Here is a 22,847-nt window from a genome sequence, read left to right as displayed (position 1 = left end):
CCTGTCAGTGCTTGCATTTTTCACCTTGTATATGGGCCACTAGCAGACAAATGTTCCAGGCTACTGTTGAAAATGTCGGTTTGTGAGAAACCAGGTGTTACGAATGTGTCGGAGTAACAGAGAAGCAGTGAAAATGAGGATTCTGAGTTAGTTGAGATGGCAAGTCAGCAGTTGATGAGGAGCTTTTTACAAAAACTGTTGTGGCATTTGCCTTTGTGAAGAACATATATATGGGCTTCAGTATCCCAGCTATGGAATAAGGACATCCAGTTAGCTCACTTGAAAATGTAAGTACTCTAAAGTCTGTAGAGTATAGAGTGTACTATGGACTATGGCAAGATATAAAGGTGCCATGTAGAGTCAGAACACTTTATAACAAAACGTCACAGACTAAATGGCTTGAACAACAGAAATTTATTTCTCATGGTTCTGGAGGCTGGGAAGTCTGAGATCGGTGTGCCTGTGTGGTCAAGTTCTGGTGAGAACCCCTCTTCCTGGCTTACAGATGATGCTTTCTGGCTGTATTCTCACATGGTGGGGAGGGGACACAATGAGAGAGGGAGAGAGGGAGAGAGGGAGAGATAGTGCGCACTCTTTGATCTCTCCTTATAAGGGCACTGATCTCATAAGGACCCACCCATAAGACCTCATGTGAACCTACTTACCTCCCAAAGGCCCCACCTCCAAATACCACCACATTGGGAGTCATGGGTTCAACATATGAATTGTGGTGGGGGGGACACAAACATTCAGTTCATAACAAGTTACACACAAAATCAGATTTTCTGGTTTATATTTTGGGGGGATGAGCACTATTTTGAATGTTTAGGGGGATATGGTAACACATTTCCTACATTTGAAGGGCTCCCATGTGGAAAAGTAATTAAACCTTGGAGTGTCTCAGAAGAATTGGGAATTACAGATAAAAGCTATGAAAACTATACCAAACCCAATTTATTATAAGAAAATCCTTTGGAATCATCTGGGCGCTTTGTAATGGGGGAAATAGACGGCCATGTGAAGTTACAGGTTCCATATCAACAGCAGGTTCAGAGAAAGGCCCCACTGCACTTGTTGGCAATTCTGTGTTTGTAAACGTGTGTGTGGGTGTGTTGCTATATTTATTGGGCGGGAAGGTAGATGTATGTGTGTGATGGGGGCTGGAGAGTTGCCCAGGTTCTCTAAAGGGAATATTTTCTAATTCTAGTCTTGGCTTCAGGTTTATGAAGAATCGCTGGTAGAGTAGGAAGGACATGGGCTTCAGACGCAGACAGATTTGGATGATTCCTGGGTTCATGATCCTGGGCAAGATGTTTAACCTCACTGAGCTTGTTTTCACATCTGTAAAATGGGCAGGTTTTAAGGACTAGAGAAAATGTTTATTGAATACTTAGAACAGTCCTCAGCACATTATAGGTGCCAAAAATGATGACTATTATATATTTAGAATCATATTATCGGTATTAATTCTTCAAATATATTTTGAAAACCTATTTATGCAAACCTAGCTAAGTGCTAGGGTCCAATGGTGAAATAATATACATTTTTTTCTTTTTCCTTCAAAGAGCTTTACAGTTATTGAGAGAAAGGAATAAACAATTAAAATACAGTTTTATAAATGCCTTCACACAATATTATCTACTATTTATAAGTATTGATTGAGCATCTGTTCTATGTGGGGCATTTTGCTCAGTATTTCGTAGATGGTGGTAAAAATACAATTTTATTGTCCTGTGGTTTTTATTGTATTATTAAATAATGTACAGTGACTTCTGAAAGATAGTTAGGGGAGGGACTATATCAAGAATAAATATTACACCAGTTGACTCTATACCTAGGAATGAGAAAATGGCCAACCAAATCCAGTTCTTTTATTTTGGGTCAAATCGAAGGCCGTATGATCAGCTAATTCTCATTTACTCAGCAGGGGGCGCTCTAGCACCAGGGATCGCAAAGACAGCAACAATTGAGCAAAACAAGGACTTTTTTGGTTAATGTTTGTTTTTCAGGCAAAAAAGGAAAGCTGTTAGGAAAAATAAACAGTTTATCAGGCATTGCGACAAAGACACTTGAGGGGAAAGACAAGCTGTCGCGTCAAGGACAGGAAGAAAATTCCCTGCATTTGCTGAAGCATCAGACGCTGTGTGAGCGCCTTGTAAGTAAAAAAAAGAAAATCATGAAATGAGGAAGGAAAGACAAACAGCGGAGATAAAAGAGAAGATTAAGAAAATAGAAAACAATTGAAATCATCTGCAAGCAAGGATGGAGGGGTACAGCTTTTGGAGAGGGATGTGGATGGGTATTGTAGCAACTGGAAAAAATGAGAACTACTGAAATATAATTGAGAAGCATTCTAAGTATTCAGATGTGCCATTTACTTTAGATGCCAAATTTCCTGAGTAATTTGGTTCAGCTGCCCAGCCCACATCCAGTTCTTGTTTTGTAGCTTTCAGTAGTTTGAGGTCTTCAACACACAGAGTTTTGCACCTAAGAACAAGTGCCTGATTTCTGGATCAAAATTGCTTCATTCTTTTCCAAATTTTCGAGTTAGGAAAACAGAACAGGTTAATTAGGAACTAAGTTTTAGTTAAAGGGATTGGGGGCAGGAATAGCTAAACTAAAAGAAAAAAGTATTCACTGTGGAATTGGTTGGATTTTTGAAGCGCCATGTGTGTTAACTTATTAGGATTAGGGAAGATGCTCCTAATTTAATCTTCACGTCTTCTATTTGGCCATTAAAATGGCTTTTTAAAAGAACTCCTTGGAGTGGAGGTTGGGGGGAGGGGAAGGAAGAAGGGTTAAACAATTAAATAAAGATGATTTTGAATAGTGAAACAAAAAGAGCTTTTCTACATTTATCTTTTTGTTTCAAAACAATAGCATAGAGAATCTTTTGGAAGGTTTTTAATGCAACATCATTCCACTTGGTTTACTCTTTCCTGTTAGAGAGGTTTAATCAGCGCAATGATTAATGTGAAAATAATCCATAAAACAAAAGGACAAGCAATTGTGAGATTGGTTATTAGGATCTAACCACAGTCTACGCGCTACTTGAATTAAATTAATGCAATGGAAACACTATTTTACGTGTGGGTCTGAAACTTTAGCGTGTATCAGTATCACCTGAAGGCTCCTTAAACACAGATGGCTGAGCCCCACACCTGGAGTTTCTCATTCAGTTGACCTGGGGTGGGGTCAAGATAGGCATTTCTAACACATTTCAGCTGATGGTGATGCTCCTTGTCCAGGGACCTCACTTTGAGAACCACTGACTTACACATTTGCTTAAAAAATTTTCCATTTGATTTAGTTATGACTTTGATATTCACTGTACTACTATGACGTGCGGTCAGATCAGATAATTAACAGAGGAGGAGGAGGACCGAGTGTGCAGATATTTATTGAACACCTGGTTCTATTCTGGGTTCTCAATCTTCTCACTTAATCTTCCCCGTGACTTTATGAGTAAAGAGATGTAAGACCAGATGAGTAAAGAGTAAAGAATGACGTACTCTTCCCACTCAACATATGTAGATCCTGAGTCTTGAAGAGCTGGGGAACTTTCCAAAGGCAAACAGCTAGCAAGCAGCTGAACTGGAATTTGGGCCCAGGTGGGGGCTTGACTGCAAAGACTGCACTACGGAAGACGACTTCAAAACATTCGTCACAGTTTGATTTACTGAATTTTCACAGATTTTGGTTCCTCTGACCCTTATATGACTGACCACAAGCAAACTCCTTAATTTCTGAACCTAAGTGTTTTTCTATTTCTAAGGAGATTAAGTCCCTGTCCATCAGGGCTAATATAAGGATTAAGTGAAATGATGTAGGTCAGAGCACCCAGGATAGTGTCTGGCACATAATAGGTGCTCATTACAGCTGAACTCCCCATCTTTTCCTTAACAATGCAAGTATTTTATCCAAGTTCATTTTAGAAATAAGTGAGAAAGCTATGACTAGGGCACAGACACTCAGATTCGGGCTTGTCCCAGGGACTTTGAAGTACTTTAGTGGGAAGAAGGCAGCCATTCGGTTTGTTGGTCAACAAGACCCTTGTGACTCTTCTAGATTTCTCAGGATGGAGCCTACCACTACATTTGCCCCATGTCACCCAGCCGTTCGGATGACAGTGGGTATCTGTCCTGAATAACCTCTTCTCACCAGTGTAACCAAAAGGAACTGGACACGCTCCAGGTGAGTTGTCCAGAAGCCCTGTGTATTCCAATACTCTCTTGGTTTGGAATTCCATCAATTTTCCACATACCTTCACTTGGTAATCCCATTATCTTTGTTATTTCTGAGTCTGTTTCTTTTGACTAATTTTGCTCCTGGATGTGAGTCACATTTTCCTGCTTCTTTGCATGTCTACTAATTTTAAAATTAGATTTTGACATTATAAATGACATTTCATTGGGTGTTTGGATTTTGCTGTCTAAACAGAATGTTGAATTTTGTTTTGATAGACAGTAAACTTACTTGCAGATCAGCCTGATCCTTGCTAGGCTTGTTTTTAAGCTTTGTTAGGTCTGGTCTAGAGTAGCCTTTACTTTACTACTAAGGCGTGACCGTTTTGGGGTCACTCTGAATGGCCTTGTACTCAATGAGTCCTCTCCACTCTGACTGAGGGGAGCTCAAAACATCTTTCAGCCCTGAATGCATTCTGGGAATTGTTTAGCTAATAGCTACCTGACAGTTGTCCTCTTTTGTCTCTTTGGAGCTTTACCTAAGTGTGTGTAGATTATTATTCAGTCAAAGACTTGAGGAGATCTCTTCAGATTTCTGGAAAATTTTCTCTGCATAGCTCCCACTTCTCTGGTACCTGGCCCCATAAATTTCAGCTACCTCAGCCTCCCCAAGCACCTATACTTGTCTCCTCAACTCAACAAGTTTCTGTCTGGGTGCCTTTCCCTGTGCCAAAGTCCAGAAATTTCCTCTAGGCAGAAAACCAGCACAATCTTAGGGGAAAGGCTCACCTTGTTTATTTCCCTTCTCTCAGAGATTACAGTCCTGCTTTGCCTGCTGTCAATTGTTTCATATATTTTGTCCAGTTTTCTAGTTGTGTTCAGTGGGAGGGTATGTCTTATACTACTTATTACTCCATGGGTGGACACGAGGTCAGACAATTAAGTTCGCGAACTCATCCTAGAAAAAGTGCTACATACCTCATTGCTGAATATCACTATGGTCACCTTCGAAGTGCTCCTCTCAGGAAGCTATGCACTGATGTCAGCGCCTAGTCCACCCTTCACAGCAGTTTTGGAACTCTTTTTCTGGAATGGCCATTAGAGCTGTCATCGTATTACTCTTGATGTCCTGAATGTCCTCAAAATGTCTTCCTTTTGATATTTCCTTCATCTTTGGGTAAAGAAAGAAGTCACTGGGGGCCAGATCAGGTGAGTAGGGAGGGTGTTCCAATACAGTTATTTGTTTACTGGCTAAAACTCCCGCACAGACGTGTGAGCTGGTGCATTGTCGTGATGCAAGAGCCATGAATTGTTGGCGAAAAGTTCAGGTCATCTAACTTTTTCACACAGCCTTTTCAGCACTTCCAAATAGTAAATTTGGTTAACTCTTTGTCCAGTTGGTACAAATTCATAATGAAGAATCCCTTTGATATCAAAAAAGGTTAGTAAGATTGTTGCAACAAGTTGGGGAACTTAATTGTCAGACCTGGTATAACAATCTGCACACTTTCACTTGGTGGATTCCTACTTGCCCCGTTTCTGAGGCTCAGTTCAGCCACCATCTCCCTGGGAAACTTTTTGGATTTCCACTGGTATGACTTAAGTACTTCTTCATTTGCTTTTTTATTGCCCCCTCCCCGTCCCCAGTTACCCCAGGACTGTGAGCTTCTTAGGACATGAATTGCAATAACTCGGTATCTTCAGCTCCTAGCATGGCACTGAGAACATAGTAGTGCTCAACAAATGCTCACTGACTAAATGGAAAAATTACATGAAATTGTGTTTTTTGACTTTAAGGTCTGTCAAGAGTGCTCCTCATTCATCCTCTTCTTCTAAGTTTCCTCTTTCCTGGTCCTTTGAACTAAAGAACAAGTTACTTTACCCAACCCCCTCCCCCACCCCGACCTGCACAGGAAATATGGGGGAAGTCTGCTCTAAGTCATTTGTATCCTGTGTCAGAAGTGACTAACTGTCCATCAAAGTGTATTGATAGGGCTGCCAGATTTAGCAAGAAAGAGAACGTAACAAACACACAACCACAAAAAACAAGACTCCCAGTTAAATTTGAATTTCAGACACAATATTTGGGACACGCTTTTACTAGAAAATGATTCTTTTTTCTTCCCCCTGAAATTCAAGTTTAACTAGGTGTCTAGTATTTTGTCTGGCCACACTACACTGGGAAGCAGCCGCTCAACCAGGACCCTATTCTCACCAATGGAACACGGTGAGATGTGATGTGTAATGCGTGATGTGTGTCACTCTCTGGCTAAGGCGGTTCAGGTGTGCAGTTTCCACTTTCTCTTTCCTCCTTTGTCTGAATGCAGAGGCCTCAGAGGCCCTAGGGAAGGAACAGGCCACAGGAAGAAAAAAACCTGAGTCCTTGGATAGCACATGGATGAGAGTGGCTCACAGTCTCCTTCGGATTGCTCCGTGAGTGAGAACTCAACTTCAGTTGGGTTAAGTCAGTAAGGCTGTGTGGTTTATTTGTTAAAGAAGTGAATATCGCTCTATTTCCTGTTCTGCTGAAAGAGTGAAATGTGGGTATTTTCTGTAAGGTTCTACATGGCCTACTTGAGAGCTACAGTTGTATATTTCAAGATGCCTCAAACTGTACATGTCCAAACCTGAATTTGTGGTTTCCCCAGTGCCAAACTGGTCCTGTGCTCTTTATCTCAGTGAATGGTAGAACCTTCCACCCATTCTCTATACCTCCTTTTCCGTCACTCTCAGTATCCAACCCACCATCAACACATGTACATTTTACCTCTTAAATGTCTTTAATCAGTCCATCTCTTTCTATTTTCATCGCTACCATCAACTAGTCCAAGCTATTAATATCTTTCGTATGGACTGCTGCTACTGCCCATATTCTGTTATGCCCTGACCCTGGATAGCCTGTCAGCCTCTTCATTTCTCTACATTGCAGCCAGAGTTGATCTTTTCAAAAGTATAATCTCCTCTTGTCACTCCCCTGGCTGAAACTCTCAGTGGATTACCATTGCTTTTAGGATAGGCACGGGAATCTTTAATGTGACCTCCAAGGCCTTGCATCACCTGGCTTTTGCCTCCATGTCTAGGTTCATTTCGCATCCTGATTCCTCCTCTTCTCTAAGTTCCAGCCATACTGGCTCACCTCCACAAACCTTGTACAGTTATGTCTTTTGTAAGGCAGGTGGCTTTCCAACTCTTAGTGGAGCAAATCCTTATTCTCCTCTGAGATCTCAGGACTCAGTTCAAGCAGTTCCTCTTTAGGGAAATCTTTCCTGGTTTTCCTAAACCAATCTATACTCTTTTGAAATTTCACAGTAGAAAGGAGCACTTTTTTGTAGGCCTTGCCACACTACTAATTTTTATGTATCTGTGTGGTTCTTTGATTTAATATTTGTTTTCTCATCTGTTAGCTTTTTGAGGACAGAAAAGGTCTCTTCCTTTTGTTGCTTATATCTAGATCTTTATAAGTATTTGTGTTGTATAGTGATCCAACTTAAATGTTTTCTGAACAAGTACCCAATTATCCCCAAACCATTCTTTGAATAAGCGTTCATTTCCCTATTGGTTTTAAATCAATTTTTATCTGAATGTATTCTTTTTTTTTGATGTTATAGTATTTTTTATTCCATTGATGATGATTAGTTTTTCCTAGAAGTCTGATTAGGATACCTTCTAGCAGTCTGTCTGCTTCTCAAAGAATTAGTTGAACTTCTAAATTCATTTTTCCCCTTCTTTCTTCTTCTTTTTGATTTTTTCTTCAGTCGATTGCAATGCCATCAAACTGAGAAGTAAAAAGAACACTTAGGGCCGGCCGAGTGGCGCATTGGTTAAGAGCTGGCTTGGGACGCCAGAGGGCCCCGGTTCGGATCCCACATACCAGGGCCAGTGACACTGCCCTCCACAGCTAAGATGCTGAACAACAGCTCAGCCTGGAGCTGGGCTGCCGTGAGTCACCGGCAACGGCGCAGGCTGCAGTGGGCTGCCGTAAGCTACCGTGAGTGGCTGGCAGCCAGCGTGAGCGACCAGGAGCCACCATGAGCAGCTGTCCAATGGCCGGCGAGCAACTGCCTCTCCCGGGAAGAGCGCAATGATAATACCAACATGGGCCAGTGAAGCGACGTCCTCCACAACTAGACTGAAGAACAAGGGGACAGCAACTTGTCTGTTCCCCTTCTCTGATTCCCTAACGCTGTTCCCATCCCCCAATTCCCCAATAAAATCTTAAAAAAAAAAAAAAAAAGAACACTTAATGGATAGACATTTCTAGATCACACAAGGGTCTTCCAATTACAGTATACGATCTCAATCAAATAGCTTAGTCTTTTGAACCTCAGTTTCCATATCTGTAAAATGGGGATCATAATATTTTACTAAGGATTGAATAACAGAATATATATGGAATATTTGAGCAGCTTCTAGATGTATAATAAGCAACCAAGAAATTTTTTCATATCTGCCAAAGTATCAGTGAGAGTTTTAAAAATTTCTTTTTTGTTTTTTAAATATATTAAAAAAATTTTTTTAATTACAGTTGACATACATTATTATATTAGTTTCAGGTGTGCAACATAATGACGCGCTCTCTCTCTGTGTGTGTGTGTGTGTGTGTGTGTGTGTGTATATATATATATATATATATATATATATATATATATATATATATATATCTTATGAAATGATCACCCCGACAAGTTTATCTGAATGTATTCTGACCCATAATGAATCTCTTAAAATTTTCTGTTCTCTTTCATTTCTCTCTCTCTCTTTGTCTATTAGTGCACCAATGACATACCTGTCAGATTTCATTAAGGAATCATATTGGGACTTTGGGTGGGCTTGTACTGAGAATTTATGGATTAATTTGGGAAGGAAATAACATCTTTATAATTGTGAGCCTTCACATCCAGAGGCATGAAATGTCTCTCCCTTAATTCAGGCCACCTTTTATATTCTAGAGTAAATTTTTTTCGTTTTATTCATTTAAATCTCATACATTTCTTCATTTTTTCCCAAGTGTATTCTTAGGGATTTTATAGTATTTGTATCTATAATGAATAGAATTTTTAAAAATTAAAATTTCTAACTACTTATTGCTGGTAAATAAAAAAGTGCTTGTTTTTAAATATTATTCTTTTAACTGGCTAAATTAATGAATTCTATTATTTTCATATTTTTTTTAGTTGCTATGTTTCAATTTTCTAGGTTGCTTTCCAGAGTGTTTGCTAGATTTCTAGGCATTGATTCTTTATTTCCACTATTTATACATTTTATATTTCTTCTTATTAAATTGGTGACCATCTTCATCTACATAATATTTAATAATAGTGGGGATAGGAAGAGCCAATCTTAGCATGGCAGACATTGCCTGATATAGTGAGGCTAATAGTGTTTGCTGGGGAATTTCCCAGTTTTAGCACTAAAAAATCCATATCCTGGAAATCCCTCAGTCCCAGGCAAACTGGGACATTTGATCTTCCTAGCTCTTAGCTGGTATAATCTCTAAAGCTACTTAACCTGAGATGAAGACTTGATGCAGGTAGTTTGTTTGGGAGGCACTGCCAAAGAACAGAGGTGAGGGGCCAGGGAAAGCAAAGGGAAGAAAGCAAAGGGCACATTAATGAGGTCAACACTGAAGGAAACTGGGACTTGGTTCTGCCTGGAGCATCTTGCAGAATAGTCTACCTAAGGATCGACTCCTGTCCCCATTGGCTCCTGTATCTTATTAGTTAGGGCTTGCCTGGGAGTTAATAACGATCCCCACGTGCGAGTGCTTGATGAAACCTTTTGAGTCTGGAATGTTGGAGATGTCTCAGCAGTTGCTTGAGGCCAGGCACTCTCAGGATGAGGTGAGTTATCCACGAAGATCTGAAATGAAAGGTAGGGCTGAACGATGTGAGTTGGGCCATGAGAGGTGTCTGATACAGACACTAACCTTAGGATTTGTCCTAAGTCTGGACTTCTATGATTCTCTCTCTAATATCAATTCTTCTTGTATATATTATGGATGTGTGTGATATGCTGTGAGGTTTTTTCTGAAAAGTGGAGCACAGAAAAACAAGTGACTTGCTGATTCCAGCCTGTCAGCTTCCTGTTAATCAAAGTGTGATTTTGATAGATGACGTCTTTACCTTGAGGCTTCTCATGAGCTGATAGAGGGCTTCCTTTCCTCTTGTTGGAAGGAAGTAAATTTGTACAAGTATATTGAGAGCCAAAGAGTAAATTTTTGTCCAGAGAAGGCAAGCTAAATAATTGTGAGAGATGAGACACGTGACATTCAAATGCAATAGAGAGTATCACTAATTAATTTAAGACTGAATCTGAAGGAACCACTTGAATGCAAGCGTGTGCCAGCACAGCCATTAATTAATCTGAGGATGTCCTTTCTTTAAAAGGGAAGGTATTGATTTTTAAGCCAGCCTAGAAAAAGAACTTCGTAGTTGGTTGAATTGATGCTACCCTCTAGGCCCTTGCTTTAAACTGGAGCAGTGGTGCCTTTTTTCCTTATAAAGAACCCTTTCTTTATTCATTATTAAACATTAAATTTATTTCATTACCAAAGTTAAAAAGGTCAAATAGGACACAAAGACTTAAATAACAATTCCCTATGGGTTGGTCGGGCTTGTTGATTGGTGGCCCCTACTGTAGGGTGATTGGGTGAACTGGTTTTTTCGCTGGGATAACTTGAGATTTTAGTATCTGTATGTCTTTTCTCTGGAGCTCTCTGATCCTATCCCTAGAAGGGAGCCCCTTTCTGTTCATGCAGATTCCTAAATGCTATCTTGATTCATTTGTCTCTTGAGCAGTCAGTTTTTGACACTAATTTATTGATTTACTGATTTTCTTTTATGGTAGATAAGCATTTAGCTCTAGGAGCTAATTAAAACCATCCCATCCTGTCTTCCTACTACTTTTCTTTTCTCGTTCTTCCAACAAAGCCTCTTCAGTGTTTTGGGTTATATTGGGTTGTCAGAAAAGTCATGACGTACTTTTTTCTATGTTTTTTGTTGCAAAAATGCGTCATGACTTTTCCGACAACCCAATAGTACTATTTAGTGTTTACATGATTATGCCTGTGTAAATATTGTTTACATATGTACATGGTTTACTGTTAATAAATCAAGTCCTGCACTAAGGTTGCAATTCCTTTCGTTTTATTTTTTTTCAGAGTTGTTAATTGCATCCATTTATTTTGCTTAATTTTCTTTGTACTATTGCTAACCTACCCCACACCCTCCAGCAGATAACGCATGAATATACCCCCCTTTCCTCCCTAAACCTGCCTCCTGGAGCCCTTCGTCTTTCTGCTCACATCTGGGCTTTGTGTTCCTGGGACTTCTTTTCATCCTGGGAGTTTTCACTCCTCTCTTTCCTGTTGGGTCCCGTTCCCTAGCTTCTGCACCTTCCTCTGCCATGACTATTCCCCCCCCCCCCCCATTACTTTCTGGAAGCTTTTATGATTTTTTTCTTTATTCCTGGTGTTCTCAAATTCCGCCATGATGTATTGCAGTGTGTATCTTTTTTCATTTATTTTTTTTCTGGGTTATAAATGACGGTTTTCTACCCAAAGATTCATATGTTCCAGTTCTGGAAGTTTTCTTCTTCTCCTCTTTCTTTCTATCTGACTTCTTCTCCTTTTTAAATTTCTTTCTCCTGTTTTTTTAAATTTTTTTTCCAGTCTTCATTTCTGGAATGCATATATTTGGGTAGTGAACCTCATAGATTGAACCTCTAATTCTCTTACTCTTTTCTATCCTCTTTGCTTGTTTCCTTTCCTTTCCTTTTATTCGTCACCTGGGAGGTCTGCTTGGTTTACTCTTCTAACTTTCCTGTCGAATTTTCGGTTGTGACCGTCATAGTTTTAGTTTCCAGGGGCTCCTCCTCGTTCTTGTTCCTTGTTGCTTTTAAGAAAGAGCCTCCTGCCTTTGGTTCAGGGACATGACAATGTCTCTTATGACTCCGTGTGTATTCATTTTAAGGTTTTGTGGGTGCTTCTTTTAATGTCCTGTGTAGTTCAGTTTCTTCCAGTTCTTTTTTCTCGTTGTTTGCTTTACTTTCTGTATTTTGTGTTCGAGGCTTTCTTTAAATGCCTGGTGCTGCTGAGGCAGGGGTCTGTTAGAATGAACAGTGAAGCACTGATTGGGAGACCTGGGTGCACGGGTTGGACTTTTTTATTGGTGGCTTCCATTGTAGAGTGGATGGGAGAGCTTTTCGGGAGAGTCTGAGATTTTAGTATCTGTATGTCTTTTCTCTGGGGCTGTTCAGTTTCTCCTGAGAAAAATCTTTCTATCCCTTGCTTTCGGCTTCTCTCCCTTAGCTGTGGGAGTTCTGGGAGCTTGCCTGGGAAAGGGAGCTAGGAGGAGCGCTCATCATTCAGGAGGCAGACTTCCACTAAACCTACCACTTTTAACGCAGAACCTCACTCCAACTTTCCATTATTTCTGGTCTTCCAGAGTCTGGAGCCTTCCCGGTACATTTCTCCAGAGGGTAGACCATCCTTCCCCTGAAGGGCTCAGGGAGAGGTAGGACCCTGAGATCTAACCATCCCTTGTGCAGACTTTCAGTCAAAACCTGTCTTTCACTCTATGATGGGCCATCCACATCCCCTTCTCGTCTGCTGTTGCCAGACAGTCTTCAACTGCCATTCCCTTCATGGATTGACTCAGCTCAAGGGCATGCCCTTCTCTGGTGGCCCACATCCATGATGGATAGAAGGGAGACATAGGGCCTGGTCATGTCAACTTCACCTGGGACAGCCCTGATGGGCCATCTTAGTTCCACAGTTCGCCGTGGGATTGCCCAAGGCTGTCATTGGGCCTGCATCTTGGCCTTAACTTCTCCCTCTCCAAACCCTTCCATAGCTGTCAATCCCAAAGGTTCTCCCTAAGGTACACCTGCCTTCTAAACTCCATCTCAGACTCTGCTTCCTGGGGAGGCAAGTTTGATGGTTATGTTATTTAAATCTGCCACATTATTAATTATGTTTTGTTTACTTTATTTGTAGATTTCTGAGTGAGGTATATAAAAGGCTTTTGTTGAATTCATTATGTTTTCCCTGTCCCCTTGCCCCTCATGTCTTAGAGGTAACATGTTCTCCATCAGTTCTTTTGGAGGCTCCTTTTATGTTGAGAACAATTATTTAATTTAATTGAAAACTACAGCCAAGATGGTCCAGAACTATCTTTTTTTTAAGCTGAGCCATCCTGCCACCTGTTGGCAGCTCAGTGGCTTCTCAGCTTGGGCCGGGAATTGAACCGCTGTTGCTCAGAAGCTCAAACTCTTGAGCAAGCTCTTAACCAACTGAGCCACTTGGCCAGCCCTTGGTCCAGAACTATCTTTAGAGGCAGGTACCTTGACTCTATGTACTCTGGATGACTGCAACAGGTGCAGGTGTAATTTAATTCCATAAACTTTTAGTAAGCACCTGCTATATGCTAGACACTGAGCCACTATAGATTTGGAAGATGAGTGAGATAGTTCTTGCCCTCATGAAACTCATTGGCTAGAAGAAACTGACAAATTATAACATTATGTGAAAGATGATAATAGAAGAACATACAGAGTGACGGAAGAGTATGGAAGGTAGATGTGTGGTTGTCTGTTACAATGGTGGTCTCAATAAGTCACACCTCCCAGTCTTGTATAGTCAGTCCCCTTTCTTGAATCTGGGCTGGTTAACTAACCCATGACTCATTTCTTACCAATAGCATACAACAGATATTACACCAAGCTTTCTTTCACATTTTAAATTCCTTTGAAAATTTGGGCTACATTCTGAGAGAATTTCCTGGCGTATTAATTGCTCCTCAGTTTTATCCATTGTGTTGTTTATTTTATTTTTATGGTTTTCCAAGATCTCTAATTGGTTCTTTTCACAATACTTTTTCTAAAGTTTCTACTTCTTCGTTCCATTACCTTTGTTTCCTTGGGTGTTATTTCTGTTTGTTGAGTTTAGTGCCTCTTTTTCCTGCTGTAGCTTTTAACAAATATTAGAACATTACCGCTTCTGTACTCATCTGGGTATTTGAGATTTCCTGTTTTATGTCATACTGCCTCTAATGGAGAGGTAAGAGGTGATGCTGGTGGAATGCAAGTACATGGTGAGATTCCATGTGACTTCTGGGTCTCTCTAGTGACTCCAGACACTCACTGTGTGGTCTCTTTCATCCAAACATCCACCCCTCTGCTCACTCTGCTTAGCACAGGTGGTGTGGGGTGAACTACCTGGCTGCCTTACCTGTTAACCTTACCAGGCATGTGGTCAGTTACTCCCCCAATCCTCCCCCTACCCCCACTCTCTTTGCTCATCATTCTTTTTATGCCACCTCCAAGTTTGGGCATTCCTGGGGCAGCTCCCACCTTCACAGAAGCCCTCTCCCGTGCATGAAATGTGTGGGGGTTTCCTCATTTAAACTGATTGCATCTGCTTCCTGTCTTTGTTCGTGAGATGTTCATCTTTAAGAAAAATGATTTGGGATAAAAATATAACATGGAATTGAAAGCTGGCATGACAGATAGGAAATTTTGATTGTTCATTTCAGACCTAGAACTCAGACCTATTAAGATCACTTTGAAATTTGAGTGTAAAGAAATAAATGTAGGAGTTGGAATTTAGCTTTAAAAGAGCAATCACCTCAGCATAGAATGGAGAAAAGGAAGTTTGGTAGTAATTTATGAAAAAACTTCTAGAGCATTTGGTTTATTATAAGCTTTAAAAGGTGTGATATAAGCCTGTGAATGTGATCACTAAAAAAGGTAATGCAGGATGTCACCAAGATGGTGAAATAGGAGACCTCAGTCTGCATCCCCACAAAATTATGATCAACAATTAGACAGTTATCCATGAACAAAAACAGCTCTGGGAGAGTGCAGGAGTCCACTTAGGAAACACAGTGGACCAAAAAAACAAACAAACCAAAAAAACCCCCCAGAAAACCAAAAAACAGAGGAAAACCACACCAAAAAGGAAGGAAAAGCAACTCCATTTTGCCTGCAATATCCCATTCCCAAGGCCAGCACTGCTGAGTGTCACAAGGGAACTTCCCAACTAGAAAGAATTCCCCTCCCAGGGGAAGGGAGAATAGAGTGAGAGACCAGCTTTCACCCTTCTGGGGTATGCATGAAGGTCCAACTTTGGTTTCTCCTCACCCAGAGACCAGCAAAGATGAGATGTAGAGAGATGGCAGGAACAAGGAAGAAGGGTAGGAGCTACCAGTATCAACCATGTAGCTGGAGCAACTGTGCCCTGCTCTGCAGAGGACCCCAGTAGCTTCTACCATTGAAGAAACCAATAGTCAACACAGCCACCATGGACCCCCTGTAGGTTTCATTGTTCTTCCCACAGGTATTTTGTAGACCTCAGCCACCTCTGTCTTCCTCTGCCCCTCCCCCTACTCTCCATTGCTGTTGGTGTCCAAGATCCATACCAGCAGCCAGCCCAGGCCTCTGGCTGCGTTAGTGCAAGGCACCAGCCTAGACCTCGGCAGCTGACTTCTGTCCCAGGTCAAATGCTTGGAGTTAACCCCTCCAGCTATGTACTTGTATGCTGCTAGACTGGCTTTTGTCACCAGGCTCCACTGCTGTGTGTGCACCCATGGTGAGATCCTGCAGCCACAGAAGAGCACTACCAAAAGCCAAGGCCCCCACAGGTGCTGCGGACCTAGATTTGGCTCTTTCTCCAGTCACTGACCTGCACCACTGGGCTCACCTGCAGCTGCCAGTGTGCCTGAAGTTGGCCCTGGCCCCTGATGCTGACGTTGGCCCTCACCTTTATGTGTGTGTCTGTAACTGGCCCCTGCTACCACACAGGTACCTATTCCTGGCCTTCACAGACAAGTGTATGCACACCGCTGGCTCTGGTCACCACTGCTGCCTGCTCTGGTCCTAGTTATGGGTCCTGGAAGTGCCACTGAGCCCCCCAGCAGCCTTTGCAGCCACTGCAGACCCCCACCCCCTCGCTCCCTGCAGCTCTTGCCAAGGACCATGCAGTTTTGATGCTGTGGACCCCAGTGGTCTATGACTAGAGATAGTTCATGAAGTTAATAGATTACATCATAATTTCAATCCAAAATGATCTTTGCCAAGACACATTACAATAAAAAATTAAAGACAAAGAGAATTTTAAAAGCACCAAGAGAAAAACAATCTCTCATAAAAGAGAACCCCCATAAGGCTATTTCTCAGCAGAAGCCTTGCAGGCCAGTAGAGAGTGGGATGATATATTGAAAGAAAAAAAAAAAAGCCAACCAAGAATACCCAGCAAAGCTGTCATTCAGAAATGAAGGAGAGATAAAGACTTTCTCAAAAACTGAGAGAGTTCACCACTAGGCCTGCTTTACAAGAAATGCTGAAAGGAGTTTTTCAAGCTTAAATGAAAGGATGCAAATTAATAACATGAAAACATATGAAAATATACAACCTTTTTTTTTTGTATTTGACACCAAAAAAGTACAGGCAACAAAAGCAAAAACCAACAAGTTGGATTATATTAAACTAAAAAACTTATGCACAACAAAAGAAAAAAAGTCGACAAAATGAAAAGACAACCTACTGAATGGGGAAAATATTTGCAAACCAAATATCTGATAAGGGTTTAATATCCAAAGTATATAAGGAACTCATATATAACTCAATTGCAAAAACCCCCAAACAATCCAAGTAATAAATGCACAGAAGACTTTAATAGACATTTTTCCAAAGAAGATATACAAATGGCCAGCAAGTCTATGAACAGGTACTCAGTATCATTAATCATCAGAGAAATGCAAATCAAAGCCACAATGAGATCTCACCTCACACCTGATAGAATGGTTATTATAAAAAATACAAGAGATGATAAATTCAGGTGAGGATGTGGAGAAAAGGGACCCCTGTTGGTGGTAATGTAATTGGTGCAGACACTATGGAAAACTGTATGGAGGTTCCTCAAAAAATTAAATGAAAAATAGAACTACATATGATCTAGCAATCTCACTTCTAGATATATATATCCAAAGGAAATAAAATTAGCGTCTGGAAAAAAAAATTAGTGTCTGGAAGAGATATCTGCACTTCCATATTTATTGCAATATTCTTCACAATAGCCAAGACATGAAAATAAACTAAATGTCCTTCAATGGATGAATGGATAAAGAAAATGTGGTATATATACAATGGAATATTATCCAGCCATAAAAAGAAAGAAATCTTACTATTTATGACACATGGATGGACCTTGAGGGCATTATGCTAAGTGAAATAAGACAGACAGAGAATGACAAATATTGTATGATCTCGTATATTGAATCTAAAACCATTGAAGTAATAGAAACAGGGTGCAATGATCGTTGCTAGAGGCTAAGGGGTTGGGGAAATGGGAGATGTGGGCAAAGGGAATACATTTTCAGTTAAGAAGAATAAATTCCAGGGATCTAAGGTACAGCATGGGCACTATAGTTAACAATACTGGATTGTGTGTCTGAAAGTTGCTACGATAAGAGCCTTTTTAAAAAAAAATTTTTTTTATTAGGGAATTGGGGGAGGACAACAGTGTTGTGATATCGGGGAAGGGGAACAGACAAATTGCTGTCCTTTTGTTCTTCAGTCTAGTTGTGGAGGATGTCGCTTCACTGGCCCATGTTGGTATTACCATTGCGCTCTTCCTGGGTGAGGCGGTCGCTCTCCAGCCATTGGATGGCCACTCATGGCAGCTCACAAAAGCGCACGCCAGCTGCCGGCCAGCCCCACTGCAGCCTACGCTGTCGCCGGTGACTTATGGCAGCCCAGCTCCAGGTTGAGCTGTTGTTCACCATCTTAGCTGTAGAGGGCACATCATTACTGGCCCTCATGTGAGATTCGAACTGGGGCCCTGCTGCTCAGAGCTGGCATCCTAAGCCAACTCCTAACCAATGCGTCACTTGGCCAGCCCTGATAACAGACCTTTAATGTTCTTACCATAACAACAACAAAAAAAAGGTAATTATGTGAGGTGAAGGATGTGTGGGAAACATTTTATAATATATATGTGTATCAAATCATCACATTGTATACCTTAAGCTTACACAATGTTATATGTCAAGTATCTCTCAATAAACAAATGAAGCTGGGAAATATGAAAATAAAAAAGGTAATGCAATTTTAGTTTCCATTTTTAAAGGCGAAACATCTTTTCAAATGTGTTTATAACATTGATTTGCATGTCTTTCACTGAGAAATGTTTGTTCATATCCTTTGCTCTTATTTTATTGGAGTGTAACATTAATTTTTTCCGTGTTGATTTGTGAGAGCTTTCTATGTATTGCCCCTTTGCTGCCACATATATTGTATATGTTTTCCTAGTTTGTGCTCTGAAATTTTGTGCATGGTCACTTTTGCCTCTTAGATGCTTAAAATTTTGACTAGTAGTGAAATCTGTACATTGGTGGGCAGTAATAAGTTATACAGTTATGTTTTAAATTTTACATTTTTCCCTTAAGGTCAGGCTATCAGGCTTTTCCTGCCTTGAAAAACACTTGCATTCTCTTCTTCTGGATGGAGAGAACCAAGACAGTTCACTGAGCTCTTGTGAAACATTGTAATTTCCAAAGCACTTCCACATATGTTATCTCATTTGATCCTCAAAACGGCACTGTGACAGAGACAGGCAGGCCATAACTTATTGTCCAGCCATCTGTCTATGCAGTCAGTAAATACTTATGGAGCATTATGGATGTGCCAACTCCTGTGTTGTACTTTGGGATTACAGAAGTAAAAGATAAAGTCCTTGCCCTCCAGGAATGTGCAGCCTAAGAGGAATATAGACAGATAAGTATGGCATGGTTAAGTGGTAATCTGTATTTTAAAAGCCTATAGAACAAAGAGACTAACTTTGTTTCCTTCTTCAACTCTAAAGAAGCATTTGTAATATGATGGAAGGTCTGTATTTTTGGTGCCGATATCTTAATTTTTCCCATGGGTGTTCCTAGACTGCCTCTCAAGTAAGTTTTCAGTGGCATTCATAGAGCTTGACTTTGGCAAAGTTGAACTTAGAGGAAATGGGGCTCCATTTGTAAAGCTTTTGGGTTGGTTTTAAAAAAAAGGCAAGATATCTGATGTAGCTCTCACAATCACCCTGTTACCTGGGAATTGTGACCCCATTTTATAGCTGGAGAAACTGAGGCTCTAGAGAGATGAAATTTGCTCAATGACCCATGCTAGGACTAAGTGGCAAGGCCTGGATTAGACCCTGGCCTGTTTCTAACGGCTTTAAAGACATGTTCTATGTTGCTGCAAAGTGCAAAGCTATTTTTTTCTTTTCCTTTTCTGAGAAAGGAAATTTGAAACTTAGTTTAGGCAAACAAGTGACAGGTGACTTTGGTTTTCTGTTTTTAGTTTTTGGTCTCACATTGTTCCTCTTTTTCTATTTTTGGCATGGTTCCCTGTGCTTGGTTTCTAATGAAACCAAGATGGTATAGAAGAGGTTATCCCACTCTTCAGATCTGGCTCAGATGAGCTGAGGTGCTTTTTTGTCAGGCTGTGTTGCCTGAATACCTTTCTACAGAGGATCCTCCCTACTGCAGAATTTAAAAAGGTCTGACTTTGCCTTGAAATATCTGTGTATGGAAATGTAGAGTGCATGGAGAGACTTGCTATGAGTGTGAAAAGGAATTGGGCATTCATTAGCCTTTGTTGGATTTTGAGAACAGGAAACGTTTGAGAACAGAATAAACAGTTGTTAATCTAGTGAACAAAGTACTTAATGCTTTTTAAACTAGGCTTTTCCCTTGTTGTCCAGTAGATACTGAATGCATTCCTTTTCAAAAGTCACTAAGGAAAGACAAGAGCGCTTCGTTTTCCCCTCTAGTCACTGACTATAAAGTCTGCAGAATGGAATGTTGCCCAATCAGCCTTGTCTTCTAAGCTTTCATACAATCAGTACTGTTGGCTTCTTCTGAGGCCTCATTTTAATCTTCACAGATTTCTGAAAACTGAAGTTTTGCCCGGACTGAGACAAGTGACTTTACCCTTTCTTTTTTTTTTTTTTTTTAAAGATTTTTATTGGGTAATTGGGGGGGATGGGAACAGTGATGGGGAATTGGGGGAAGGGGAACAGACAAGTTGCTGTCGTTTTTGTTCTTCAAACTAGTTGTGGAGGACGCTGCTTCACTGGCCCAAGTTGGCACCATCATTGCGCTCTTCCCTGGTGAGGCAGATCAGTCGCCGGCTTCTGGACGGCCGCTCACTGCGGCTGCTGGCCGCTCACGCTGGCTGCTCACGCTGGCTGCTGGCAACATATGGTAGCCCATGGCAACCCACTGCCACAGGGACTGCAGCCCACGCCGTCGCCGGCGACTCATGGCAGCCCAGCTCCAGGTTGAGCTGTTGTTCAGCATCTTAGCTGTAGAGGGCAGTGTCACTGGCCCTCATATGTGGGATCCGAACCGGGGCCCTCTGGCATCCCAAGCGAGTTCTTAACCATCGCGCCACTCGGCCGGCCCAGACTTTACCCTTTCAAACATTAATATATTTCTTATTTTGGGTTGACTATTTCCAAACATAGACCACTTTTTCTACTGCTTGTCCTTGTATGAAAGTTTCTGATTCTCTCCTAGAGGGTTTTACATGAAAATGTCCATATTTTATAGCTTTAGAAAAAATTATGTTGAGCCAGTGAGATGAGAATGGGTTATATCCAAGTCCTTTTGCAGGCTGAGAATTCCACTTATAAAATGTAACTGGAGGCAATATATTAGAGTGGCTAAAAGAGTGGGCTCTGTTGTAAAGCAGTAGTTTGAATCTCATTTTGTTAATTATTTTTTATTAGTTTTTACTAAGTTACTTTCCCTCCCTGAGACTTAGCTTCATTATCTGAAAAAAGGATGTAACTGGTATCCCCTGTTGATTTTGTTGTTTCATGTTTTACTATGAGGTCAAAATTATTTTACAAGTTAAATGCCTTGGAGCACTTTTCCCCTCTCTCTGTGAAAAGCATCCTTGGCCAGTTTCTGTTTGCCTTTCTAGATCGACTCTTCATTCTTCTCCTCTTTGCTCTGCCCTGCGAGGCTGATCTGTGTGGACCTGCGGCTTTGGTTGGGTTCAGCCAAGGGGAAGCATCTGGGAGATTTGCAGGGTAGAGGTGAGTGAGGTCAGGGTATTTTTTTCGGTCCTCTCTGGATTCTGATAACTGCTTTCCTCTTTTGCCCCTTTAGGGGTGGGAAAGATAGATGTCCCCAGCTGATCTAGGCTACTTAACCTTTCTTGGTTTTCCTTAAACCTACCTCCATCTTTATAAATAGTGCCTTGATTAAATTCTCCTTTATTATCCCATTTGAGGTGCTATCAGTTTCCTGCTGGGAGCCTGACTGATATAAGCCTCTCTTCCTGCAGTTCCTTAAGAAAACCCTGGGAATAGTTCTCAAGTGCAGATGTCAGTCCTGCTGGTGTTGCCTGATGAGTAAGAGTTTTGGTTGGTTGTTGCTGCTGAAATAGGGATACTCTGGTGGCCCTTGTGCCTTCTTTATAGTTTATACCCTGATGACCTGGAATGAATTTCATCCAGTCCGTCCCTGGTGCCTGCTCATCTAGAGCCTGGTGTGACCCCATCCTTGACTGTTGGTGAATTGATGCCCTACGCAGACCTTTAGCCATGGGAGGGAGAACACAATGCCACCTAGTGACAAGGCTCACAGCAGGCATTCTACCTGCCTTGTCTTGCTCCCTGGGATGTCAAATGTGTGTCGGTAACACCACTCTAGCTTCTCAACTTGTGGAGTTCCCTTTCTTTTTCTCTTTTTCTCTCACACAGCCATTTTCCTCAATGCTTGTTTACAGCGCCAAGGGGTCTATGTAGTAAATGGCCTTTCTGGTTCTAGAAACATGCTTGGTGTGGAACCATCCCAAAGACTAACAGGAACTCTTTACATGTTTCATGGAGTCTATGGATAGAACTGTGATTTAGTACAATTGGTTTCCTTTATTTTGTGCATTTAAAAGCATAACTCAAAGAGGGTGTTTGTAGATATCACAAGATTGCCAAAAGGGCCATGGCACAAACAAGTCCACCTGCGATCTAGCAGACGGTGTTCCCACCCGAGGAGCAGCACATCTTTCTGGGGCTATGCCATGGGCATATTAATATGCACTTTTCAGGGTGGTTCAATAAGATGATGCATGGAAAGCACTTAGTTTCCACTTGCTTACCATGGCAGGTTCTGTGCTATTATCATCTACTATCATCAAAGTCATAAATACCTTAGGTTCCCCACTTTATTCAAAGCAATAATCTCCTTCAAATGTCAGAAAATGGGAAAGAAAATACTTCCACTTCTCTAACCTTTCCCCCCACACTGATATACACTAGTTAGGGCTTTCCTCTCTTTCCAGGAGTAGGGTGATATTTCGGTTGCTGCCTCTCTCCTTTCTTAATCCCAACATACTATCCACAGCCTCCATCCCTGCCCCACCATCCGAGACTCGAGCACATATCTGCCAGAAACCAAATCAATAAGACCCCTGCCCATGTGTGTGTACAGGTTAATCTTGCTGTCATTCATTGGCGCCCGCTTTGTCAGATAAGCACTGTGCTTATATGAGATGAAACACTTGATGTAGGTTTTATTGTTGCACTATTTGATCCATCTAAATTAAGCTGCCGTAGACTGTACTGTATTTCTGGCTTGTGACCTCAAGCTAGAATGATATTCTAAAATGTTGATG

At 41.2% G+C, this 22,847-nt stretch overlaps 1 protein-coding gene across 1 annotated transcript in view; it reads left to right on the top strand.

Moving 5' to 3' along the window:
* NR1D2 (nuclear receptor subfamily 1 group D member 2) overlaps positions 1–8,040 on the top strand; it is a 61,011-nt gene extending 52,971 nt beyond the window's left edge. Inside the window, exons 8-10 of the mRNA XM_019655741.1 lie at positions 2,010–2,155; positions 4,069–4,194; positions 7,940–8,040. Of these exons, the coding sequence (XP_019511286.1) occupies positions 2,010–2,155; positions 4,069–4,146 (224 nt within the window). The 3' untranslated portion in view covers positions 4,147–4,194; positions 7,940–8,040. The remainder of the gene's footprint in view (positions 1–2,009; positions 2,156–4,068; positions 4,195–7,939) is intronic.
* Positions 8,041–22,847: the final 14,807 nt, after the last annotated feature.

The sequence above is a fragment of the Hipposideros armiger genome, unplaced genomic scaffold, assembly GCF_001890085.2.
Source record: "Hipposideros armiger isolate ML-2016 unplaced genomic scaffold, ASM189008v1 scaffold_245, whole genome shotgun sequence".
NCBI lineage: Eukaryota > Metazoa > Chordata > Mammalia > Chiroptera > Hipposideridae > Hipposideros > Hipposideros armiger.
This window is presented reverse-complemented; position numbering and strand designations above follow the sequence as displayed.